This window comes from Pseudochaenichthys georgianus, chromosome 3, assembly GCF_902827115.2.
Source record: "Pseudochaenichthys georgianus chromosome 3, fPseGeo1.2, whole genome shotgun sequence".
NCBI lineage: Eukaryota > Metazoa > Chordata > Actinopteri > Perciformes > Channichthyidae > Pseudochaenichthys > Pseudochaenichthys georgianus.
Genome location: NC_047505.1, coordinates 15,932,999 through 15,945,027, shown reverse-complemented (window position 1 = coordinate 15,945,027; position 12,029 = coordinate 15,932,999). Strand labels below are relative to the sequence as shown.

Sequence of the window (12,029 nt, the reverse complement as noted above, 5' to 3'; positions counted from 1 at the left end):
GTTCATCTGAGTAGAGTTACACCGCAGATAAAACAGTGTTAACAGCTTCCTTTATCTGCACGCCAAGCTGCCGTATCAATTACTCTGATCAAAGATTCTGCAATCATTCATTCTCCTGACCTACGTGCACATTATGAATAAATCCACATAAACACAGCGCTCATTTTCATTTTCATTCCATCAGATGGTGTTAAAGTGACTGAGGAGGATGTTGTCGCATAGACTGGCGACAGGCGAGCCAGACAATGCACAAGTTTGACTGCAGTCTAGTGAAGATCACAGGTTTAATTATACCAGATAACAAAAGCAGACAGCCCCTCACAAACTGTTAAAATAACATTCATTGTTTGGCAGGCTTTAGTCCTTTTCATTGATTTAAAACCTACTAAACTACAACCAGTATCATTGTTTTCTGTCCTGCTGATATTGTTATTTCTTATTCTTTTGAAGTTTACCTGAACCTGAGATATAGCTAAATATATATATCTATATAGTATGCTGAAATTATTATTTTTTTGAATAATTTGTTGTCTTGGTTTTACAGATGCAGTTGAAAGATGGTGGTTCCCTTTGTGTTTCTTGTAGTGGTCCATGTAGGGATGTGACAACATGGCCTGACAATTACCATTGGCAGCATTACCGGCTGAAAGTATACGATACTTTAAGTTAGGTAAGATCTTCTGACATAAAAAAATGTCTTAAGCCAGCAGAGATTATATATAAATGCAGAATCTGTAGGCCATTCTAGATTTTGATATCGGAAACACTCTAGTTTCCATATTAGTCTGTGTATAATTAACCAAAAGAGGCAGGACTTATTAGCCATATGGCAATACAAGACCACATCAGCTATCGTCTGTTGATAAATTCGCTTTTTATCAGTATGTAAAGTGGCTTTTTGTGAAACACTCCAGTGTTATACGATGGAATCTCTCAACACCAACTACATTTTTGCGTCGAAAGTTGCTAAAGGGACAGTAACCAGAACCCCACAAATATAGCCCCTGAGGCAGTGGACTTAAGTCATCAGACACATAGCCAATGAGTCGCGAGATTGGAGAAACACAGGAATGGCGAATTCATGTTAGATATCCTGAAGTTCAGTGGAAATGGGCTGGAAGTGCACATATTTAAATGTTGCATCAGGCCCAATCCTAAAATGGCTGATTATTGTAAAATTAATAGCTGGTTTACTGACATTGTCCGGCAGTGGCTCAGTAGGGGATTGGACTGGGAGCTGTAGGGTCGCCAGTTCAAGTCCCCAAACAGACTTCAAATATGGTGTGTGGACTGGTACTTTGAGAGGTCCCAGTTCACCTCCTGGGCTTCACCCCCACCCCCTCACTCCCATTGCTCCCTGGGCGCTGTACAATAGCTGCCCACTGCTCCTAGTACTAGACTCCTGGTACTAGAATGGGTTAAAAGCAGAGACTACATTTCACTGTGTGTGCTGTGTGCTCTGCATGTGTGACCATTAAAGAGGGTTTCATCCCGCCGATTCTCTATAGATAAATTCTCTCTATAGATAAATTCTCTCTATTGTAAGCTGTACTAATTCTAACACAATCGGAAACTCAGCTGTAATTGTATTAATAAATGAAATATAAATTAGTATTTAAAAGAACAATGAAATATAAATTGTAGCAAGATCTGCATCCGTACTCTAAAACCGAAACCATCCAGTTTGCAGCAACCAGTTGAGTATTAATTGAAAGTCACCAATTTTTCTTAACTGGGAGTATTGAAAGTTAAATTAAACATATACTACTGGGTTTTGTTGTGGCACCTTATAGGATCCTCAAAACCCAAACATGTTCATCCAGCTAGCTTTTGATGTTCCAAAACCCAACATAGTTTACAGTTGAGTCATGTCAATTATCACCGCCCAACCTGCATCTTCATTGAAAGGCTAAAAGTTGTGCATGTCTTTATTCCATACTGTAACACTTTGTGTTCTATTAAGTCACCAAGCCTCTCAAGGTAAGCCCACAGGCAAACAGCAGGCTTTAACAGTTGTATGTATACGTACTGTAACCAAAACCAGATTCTGATATGCTGCACCTGAAAGTCCAGGTTCATATGAGTTCAGCTGGCTAATTGTCACAGAATGAATGGTCTACATTTTGATCATACACAAAGTGTGCCATTGTGAATGAAAACTCAATGGAGTCTTCTGTCAGCACCTCAGCTAATTATTTCCCATTAGAGGTTTTTAAGTCCTGCTGCAGATGAATACCTTGCAGTTGACTTTTAGTTTTTTTGTTTGTTTCCATGATAACGATCTTAGTTTACAGTCAGGTGGAACACCTGTTTATCATCTGCTGTCTGGTTTAGAAAGGAAACCAAAGCCAGCCAGTTGAAGTCTTTCGCTCATATCCACCATCATAAATGAGAAGAAAAGGGGCATCTAAGTTTTAATTACGTTAATTACAGAATACAGGTTGATTCCCAAGAAAAGTAGCTTTCTGAATACATCCATAAACGCATCATCTGCCACTTCATCTTTTTCACTTTGAAGTTAGCTGAGTGTGTAATATAGGTTTGTATGCATGTAAATGGTTTGCAAAGACTAAAATCCCAAAGTTTCTCTCACGCACATCCCCAACTGCCTGAAACGCCTCCATTGAACTCCTTTGCATACTCCAGTAACATAGTGACATCACTGCGTAACAATTATCTGTCTGACTATGATTTCACTTTGTATGGGTTCCAAAATTAATCATTAATCAACTTTATTTAGTTTCATTAATACAATCACCACCATCAATTCAAGCCAAAAGCTAAAAGTGTGTCACTGTTAAAACAACTCGATTATTCTCAATCTGAAAAACAAGTATCTAAAATCAGAGTCATGACTGAACCTTCAAACTACAGTATCATTGCCCTTATAAATCCAGCCGTCACCAGGGAGCTGAAAGAGATCTCTTTGTGTCTATATTCAGCGTAACAGTTAGCACACAAACTCTTAGGTTGGTGGACGTTATGAATCACCTGTACAAAGACTGGCAAAATTAACACAGAGGTCATCTTTCTCAAAGGTGAGTAGGAATTAATTAATCACAGCGGCGAGTCAGAGGAGTTTGACGCAGGATCAAAATGACTGTAGCTGGCTAACCTTTTCTTTGTGTTTTAAAATGCCCACTGCATAATCACACAAGTGATTCCATTCATAGACCGTGATAGACTTGGGAAAAGGGGAGGTATGGCTATCAACAAAATCAGTGCATGTATGCTGCTCAACTGGCCTTCGCTGAAATTGTAATTCTATAAAGGTAATGTTTCACTTTAGGGGATTTTTTTGACTAACCACCCAGTTTTTACAAAACAAAAATAATATAAAAATATAATTAAACTCACCCCTGACCTGAATCATTGATTATTTATGGGATCTCAAGATAGTAGATTTGTAGCTCAAAATATCCATGTTTAACTGTGTGTTTACCAGCTGTATAATATTCACCAAAGCGTCATAAGCGAGGATATGTTTTGCAAAGCCTTACCAGTGCATATTGTTATCATCATGACTCTTGGTTGATTAATCCACTTAACCTTCCTTTCAGGCCGACATTAGGAGGGGAATTACAGGGATCAGATTACTGTATTCTACTCCATAATAATCGGACGCTTATAAGTATTTTTGACTCCCACAGATGACCTAAGACTCATAAAATAAGGCTGCCAGCAGTAAAACAACACTATGACTGAATAAAGAAACACAGCCCTGCACACTCAGAGCTTTAGATTTCACCAAACCTCCACACACATGTCTTAACCTTTATTTATCAAGAAAGAGGGTCACACTCTTTTTCCATACCAAACAGACAGCAAGACATCTAGGCTGTTTCTCAATTTGCGTACTTCTGTACTTACTTGTGCTATTTTGTGTGCATAATTGCATCCTAATGGAAAGTATGGCTCAATGCAAAGCACTATAAGCACCCCGCTGGTGCACTTATTATGGTCCAAAATGTGATTGTGGAACTGCTGGACACTTCTCACACACTCAATGATCGCCATCTTTGATGTGTAACTGAGTTGTGGGACCAGTAGGGATAGCAGTAGGTCCGGTCAACACAGCACTATACAAATAAAAGTTATACATGTGGGGGTAGCACTGGACAAGTTTCAAAAATAATCTATCGTTCATTCTATAGTGTGATTCGAGCAGTCTGTAATGATTTTCCAGCACAAATTATAACGGGACTAAATAACTTCACTCACCCATGGGGGCAGGTACACCCGGCCACACAGGGCTCGTGTGTGGAGCAGGTTAGGTTGAGCAGGTAGGATTCGCAGGTGCGCTCACAGGCCACGCCCCTTCCCGTCAGGAGGCCGTCGCCCCCCTCAGAGCAGTTCTGGTAGAGCTGACCAGCTGGACACAACATGTCTATAAGATGAGAAAAATAAATCACAGGTGAGAACGACTCGGCAGGAAGATGGAAAAATGAATAGGATCCAGTAGCTTCAGTTTTATTCTCTACAAAGCTCCATCCATCCTCTTTCATCCCATGGTTCTTGTTTCCTCAAGTTTCTCATTATTGTATGTACTTTATGTGCTTTTTATGAATAATCCCTTTCAATTATAGAGTATCATCATCATCATCATCTTTATTTAAAGAGACTCTTGGTCCATTATTACAAAACATACAACACTCAAATACAAACTAAAAAAAGGCAGCCATACCAATGTGTCCACAGAGGTGACTGGTATCGTACAATACTGAGACACGGATTTGAAAGCAGCATAATGACAGAGTTATGAGAAACATTCAATCGACAGATGAATTTGTACATCAGATTTCTCAAAAGAGCATGGAACGTGTTGACTCGTGCATGACAGAACATTTCACTTGCACTGCGCCACCTTGGTTTTCTAAGCAGTATACGCAAACAGTCATTATATGCAACCTGGAGCTTCCGGAGGCTCGCCTTCTTATACTTGACCCACAAGGGGGCAGTATGATCTGCTAGAAGTGTGGTAGTGTCTTCCAACTTTTATATTAACCATTAAATTACATACTTTAATGTGACACATAATGTGATATTAAGCAAAAGACAAGCATCCCTTAATATCAACTTAGCTAAAGAAACTAAAGTTACTTACCACTGTTTGTTGTTTGGGACACCAGTTTACCATTCAGACAGAGTCTGTAAGGAAACATAGGGAGAACAGGATGGTGGTTATGATGACGCATGATGGAGGTAAATACAAAAACTAGCAAAGAAGTAGGTTAACAAATTCATAAACATGACTTTATGGTTTTTTCAGCTTTGTTCTTACTTATACTTTATCTCTACAACTAGTAGGCTTTATTCTGTTACTTGTTCACATTAAATATTAAGATATAAGTTCCTCCAGTTTAAAAAGGAAGCAGCACTGTGACTGACAGAAGGCAGAACTTTAGATGGAGAAGATGGAGGAGAGGATCTTACTGAACACCTGCTGATGTCATGATCACATCCCCCGGCTCGTAATCTGCTCCAAGGAAACTGCAGGGACACTCGCTCCTGTAAAGAAACACACTCATAAGGCATATAGTGCAGCGAGCTGGTCAATATTGGGAAATAAATCCCAACTAAAGAAAAAAATATTATCTGTAAAAGATTGATTTAAAAAATAATTGTAGCTACCACTTAAACAAACTTTTGTTGTGTTTTCTAAAATCAAACTGCATTTATAGACACAGTCTGTTATAAGGAAATAACACAACAAAACATTTCCTAGTTGACGATTCAGAATAGTAATAATTTGTACAATAACAAAAATCAAGCACACAGAAACAGTTGACCGATGAATAATTACTGATGTGACTGAGAGAGAGAAACAGATGCAGAGATTGTTTGTCGTGCACCATTGCATTGTACATCTCAGCATAAGCAAAAGGATTTAAATCGGATGTCCGAAAGACCTTCGAAGACCCCTGAAGCCATAATGACACACCAGGCTTTGGGGATGTAAACCAGACACTGCTTAGTTTGTTCATTATTGTGTAAAGAGTAATGTTAAAGAGGGCTTTGTGTTACCTTAAACAGAGTATTACAGGTAAGTGGATAGGGGACAGATAAGCAGGCTTTAGGAGGGGAAATTAGTCCGTAAGGTGTCAAATCCACAACATACTAGTACTAAAAAACTTCACCTGTTTGGGGCGATTTTTCATTGTACAAATGTAAAATAATGATCTACGTTGAGGTAAACGGTGCTTCGCAGAGGCTGAAAGCGCTGTAACATATAGGCCAGCGCCACACATTGGCCTCTGTACTACAAATTCTTTCTCACTGGTTATCAGATATCTGTGTCGTCCCCAGCCCGAGCGGGAATAAAAGGGGGGTTTCACGGTGAATTCCTTGATGTAACTCTATCACATGGTAAGTAAGTCACCGCGCTGCACTAGGATGTAAAAACCTGGGACATTTAAGAGGAATTAAGCTGCATGTCTTTTAGGGCAGAGCAGGCTGAAAGGGAGAGCACAATTACCGAGGTCCTCTGGCGCTGTAGCGTCTGCAGGAGATATACAAGGCTCTCCACTTAAAGGCTGACCTAAACTTCAGAGCAGATACAAATATCACTTTGAGAGGATTTGTTTGGTGGAGTGACTCCAGGCTTCAAAACCTTTCACAACAGGCAGAGCTGGCCCGATTCACAACAAGGACACATGGTCACTCATTCCCTCCTGCCATGGTCACTCATTCCCTCCTGCCTAAATTCAAATAAAATAATTATTAAGTGTAATAAAAAAGGACCTCTTACAGTGATACACATTTCATCTCGCTTTCTCTGCTTGTTTGTTTGATCAGCAGTTAGAAAAGGGTTGTTTTTTTCTTAATTTATACCCCCACCACCTCGGCCGTTCTTACCTGTGCACACAGGTGTGTGTTCGATGGTTGTAGAAGGTTTCCTGGGGGCAGACGCAGCCCTCCTCACACTCCTCCCCACAGTGCTGCGGGATGGAGAGGGCGGAGCAGCGGCGCTGGCAGGACGACACACAGGTCCCGTACTGCATGGTGGGGGGACAGGTGACCGCTGCAGAGAGGGACGGGGTTAAAAGGGCGGTTTGAATTTGCATATTAACTCATCATTCTACATCTGCACAGTGTAAACACAAAGTATATAGAGACGACTGAGATGACCGCAGTACCAGAACGGACAACAGTATCTTAATATCTTCTGAAAACAAATGCCAGTGTCACAGTCTCACACACACACACACTGGTGACCGGACATCTCCTTCATAAATAGAATGATAAGGCGTAATAATCGGGCAGTTCGATGTGTGTGTGTGTGTGTGTGTGTGTGTGTGTGTGTGTGTGTGTGTGTGTGTGTGTGTGTGTGTGTGTGTGTGTGTGTGTGTGTGTGTGTGCGTGCGTGCGTGCGTGCGTGCGTGCGTGCGTGTGTGTGTGTGTGTGTGTGTGTGTGTGTGTGTGTGTGTTTAGCCTGCGGTCACTCTATAGCTGTCTAATGAAGGTAAACACAGCGAAGGCTGTGTGTAAAACGCACAGCTCCACTTCCTACTTGGCGAACCTGTAACTTTCTTGTGTGCACGAGAACGTATAGCCTCTTGCGCACATCGTGATGAGCAAAACCATGTCACTTGGCCCAGGTGGTTTCCATAGAACGGACAAAACATGTTTAACGACCATAAACACACTCGTACCGTCCATAGGTACCGGTGTGCGAGATTAACTGTTTTTTTTAATTAACTGGTTTACAGCAGGCAGATGTAGGGGGCGTGGCCTTCAACTGAAATACATATTTCGATCGCTTCTTCTGTCGTACATAAATCTTTTGGTATATTTGGCACGATAGGAACACTTTGATACACATTCAGTACCAGTGTGTGAGGTTGTGGTTACGATGGCGATATTTCATTATGCATCGATACAGCGACACAAACCGAATGACGAGTCGAGGATACTCACGTTGAGAACTACAAACACATATATTCATAATTTGTACACTGCTGTGAACATGTTTTAGTTTCTATCTTAACGTTTAAGCTTTTATCTTTGTTCTTATATTTTTTATTTCTGTGTAACTTGGTAATATTAATATTAATTCCTTGTTATTGTTGTCTTTCCATCTGTCGGTGATGATTGTACCAGCTACTACAACGAAACACATGGCCTGATTTGCATATTGGAACTTTATGTGTGCACTAGAACACATTTATATGTAAAAATTAACACTTATCACAACATAATGTGGGCTCGCAGGCTGATAAACTAGGATATCTGATCTCGGTGGGTCTTAATGAGGCTTGATACAGACCTCAGTCAGTAGCCTATACTATTTCTAAGCAAATGCCTACTATAATATTTATATTATATATTATATGGCTTAAAGTGTACCTACATTCCCTCACATTATAAATGATGGTCGGGTTGCATTTTTCTGGAACTTTTTAACAATGTTAATGTAACAAACTCAGCTGTGGTGATCTAACACGTTGTATTGATATGCGGCGCACTCATAACGCGCAGGGCTCAAGTGATTTTTGCTGTTGGGGCTCGGGTTTGAGTCCAGCATGAACTTTTTTGTTATTTTCATGTCGATGGACACTGAATATTATGTTTGAATAGAGGATTCCGAATATTGTTTGCCGAGACCAACATTAATGACCAAGCAGCATTTTAAAGTCTAAATATCCCTGCACATGCAGCAATGACATTTCTGCTATATCTTTACAAAACAAGTTAACTGTCACATCTTATCTGGATGAATGCTGCAGAATACAGTTTTTATAAGGGATACAGTACATGTGTGTGTAGTCTTTCATATTAAACATGATCGCTGGTAGATAGCCACATAAATCGTAACACAGTTTAACATGGGCGGATCGCAGTTCACCACAGCTGAAGACTTCTCCATGCTGCTTTCAAACTGTGAGTTAGCAACGTACGCTTCACTTGGAGGCTTTCTGAAGGTGTACACAGGTCTCAGATGGACTTGGTATCACATTAAGAACGATATTCAGTAATAAGTCTGGCAACAATAGCTGGTTTAAATTATGTATTCGAGCTCTAAATGTTTTGAACAGACATCCCCAGTCACCTCGTTTGTCTTTTTGTAGTCCTCGCTGTACGCGTCCGGATATCGCCATCGTAACCACAACCTCACACACTGGTACTGAATGTGCATCAAAGTGTTCCTATCGAGCCAAACAGTGGCGGCCGGCCCATAGGGGCACTAGGGGCGCCGCCCCCCTCTTCCCACATGTTTGACTATCATTAAAAATAAAAAAATATATTTAAAAAAATATATATATTTTATTTTTAATGAACAAGGTAAATATTATATATATTTGGTATCATTAAAATGTGTAATCTACAATAAAATCTCGTTTAAAATTGTTTTACGATGTCTAAAGTTACTGATAAGTCACATGTTTCCTGCCTGGCCGCAGCGTGTCTCATTACCCTCTCTCGTCTGGGCGGTAAGAAAGGAGCCCTCAGCCAGAGCAGCAGCATCCAACACATTGCTGACTGTTGCTATCTGTAAACTATGCCGCCGAAACATAATTTCCGCCAATCAGCGTCGTCAGATCTGATGGTCACAGGGCGGCAATTTCAGCGCCCGATGCAGTCTGTGAGTTGTTTGGAATCGTATCCAAGGTCAGTAGTTGATGAGGATGTCTGCGTCTGCAGGTGGAGACTCCGGGTGCTAGTGGATCGCCGGAGCTGTAGATTAACATTTACATGCTTATTGTAGTTGTAAGGGCAATGCCTGTAGCACCATGGAGCATATGTGTGGGCTGGACCTGTATTTTACAGAAAAAGAGTGAGCAGAGGGTCGAGTTGTCGATTCTTGTTCAGTTTTCTGTGACTCGTCACCCCACCAAAAATATTTTCCACCAGTCGCCACTGGAGCCAAATACACCAAAAGATGTATGTAAACGACAGAAGAAGCGATCGAAATGTGTATTTGAGTCGAAGGCCACGCCCCCTACATCTGTCTGCTGTCAAACAGTTAATTAAAAAAAAACAGTTAATCTCGCACACCGGCGGTCTATCCGCCAAAACAGACTTAAGTTTGTGTCAATCACTTGCACGTCACTTCTGGTATGATGGGCATTCCCTTTCCGGTTTGATTCTCTAGTTTGTTAAAGTGTTTCGGCAAATGTTAAAGTGTTTTTGTTAAATCGTTTTTTCTTTGGTAAAAAGTGTTTTGCTAATGTAATTTTGTTTTATAAAATGGAAATTTGTCTCAAGCTTTGTTAAAGTGTTTCACACTTTGTAATTGTCAATTGCACCTCTCAGCCACACACATCTATGGAATCAGAATTTCAATAGCTTACCATTAAATGATATACTTCAGATAGTAATGTGTAGAACTAGCTGAATCAAATAATATAGCAATATCCTGTAAAATTATGTGGAAACATGAATAAAACTACACATCTTCAGATGTTATACATACATAAGTGTCCTACACTAATAATACAAAGTTATTATGGCATTGTATGCTGTGTGTTATTTGTAACATCTTCATATAAAGTATAATTTATTGTGGGGCTGGACACGTTCGAGTCCAGTTTTGGATACTCCGTCGTGATTTCATTCCATTTCAAAGAGCTGTTTGACGCTCGGCGTAACCTTGGCACACTGCCACTCCAACATCCAATCACAGAGCTTGAAGATTAATCACGGGGTTTGTCAAGCAAAGGAACTGTAGTCCCAAACGATAGCTGAGGATTATGGGTAGTGTAGTGTCTTCGGCCACCTTAAACAGCGAAAAAACGATTTGTTTCTCCGAATTGAAGGGGGAAAAAACAATAGCATTGTACACAATTTAAACCATGTTGTGTAATTAACAAGGATAAACTGATGTTTTTAGTTGATGAGTACTGCAGCTTACTATCCAAACTTCGAGACCGGAAATAGTGTTGTCACCCCAAGCTGTTGCCTGGCAACACAATTCTGTTGATAGTTATTTCATATCGCATTAACACCATATCCCAACGTGCATTGCGGCTAAAACATCCAATCACCGAGCTTCAACCATAGCTGAGGATCTTGGGTAATCAGTTCAGTGGGTGTGTATCGCAATGATGCTCGAAATGTCCCTTATAGGCCTACATCTGTTTCCGGTAGCTTTATTTTGAAATTCAGTTCCTGACGGACGCCAAAAAAGCCCGATATTATAGAATTAAACAAATAAAAACAAGGATAATTGTATCTTATTGTTGAGTAAATAACAGTGTGTTATTTAGAAAAGAATAACAAATTAGAAGAAAAAAAATATTTAGAAAATACATATTTCAGTATTCTGAGCACGAAACATACTACCAATAGAAATACATTGCTTTTAAAATTGTTCTGTGTGACACGAAAAAAAGGGGGAAATCGTGTTGGTGAACACGAATCAATAGATTTTGTCTATGTCTATGTCGCGACTATAACACGAAATGGCGTGAGACTGGGTTGTATATATATATATATATATATATTAATTACTTTACACTTTCCTTTCTCTCAAATAATCTTACAAGTTTTACAAGCAACACCAATCAGATTTGAAGGACAGTACCCTTTATACCTGTGCCTCCCGATGCAATATGATTAAGACATAAAGGAATACATTTATTATAAAGTCAGCTGCTGATTACTCACCACAGTCCGGTATCTGTGACCGAAAGTCAACGATGATGGAGAATCTGCGGCAGTGGCGAGCATAGTGGGCCAGCGCAGAGCAAAGGCAGGGTGTCCCGCACTTACAGGTGTCTGAGTGACACTGCTGATGGAAGGATGTCGGGCTGAGGTACTCGTGGCAGGCGGAGAACAGATCCTGGTTCAGCACATCACACATCTCTGAGGCGTAAGCCACTGAGCAGGGCAAGGAGCAGCAAGTTAGTAAGTATGCAAAATTCACAACTCCTGTATCTAAAATATACAAACAAAAAGTGTAGCACTGCACATTTATATTGAATGAATTTGAAATCCATGGCTGATTCAAACACATCCATGTATATGCACATGTCTAAAGTTAATAATGCTCTAGATATTTAAAAATAGTTTAAAGATATATAAAAAGG

General features: G+C 40.1%; 1 protein-coding gene across 1 annotated transcript in view; it reads right to left on the bottom strand.

Moving 5' to 3' along the window:
• Positions 1-12,029, bottom strand: part of otog (otogelin) — a 67,912-nt gene that overhangs the window by 33,024 nt on the left and 22,859 nt on the right. Inside the window, exons 18-22 of the mRNA XM_034078027.2 lie at positions 11,608-11,820; positions 6,856-7,021; positions 5,434-5,508; positions 5,105-5,148; positions 4,222-4,387 (exon numbers count right to left, since the gene is read on the bottom strand). Of these exons, the coding sequence (XP_033933918.1) occupies positions 4,222-4,387; positions 5,105-5,148; positions 5,434-5,508; positions 6,856-7,021; positions 11,608-11,820 (664 nt within the window). The remainder of the gene's footprint in view (positions 1-4,221; positions 4,388-5,104; positions 5,149-5,433; positions 5,509-6,855; positions 7,022-11,607; positions 11,821-12,029) is intronic.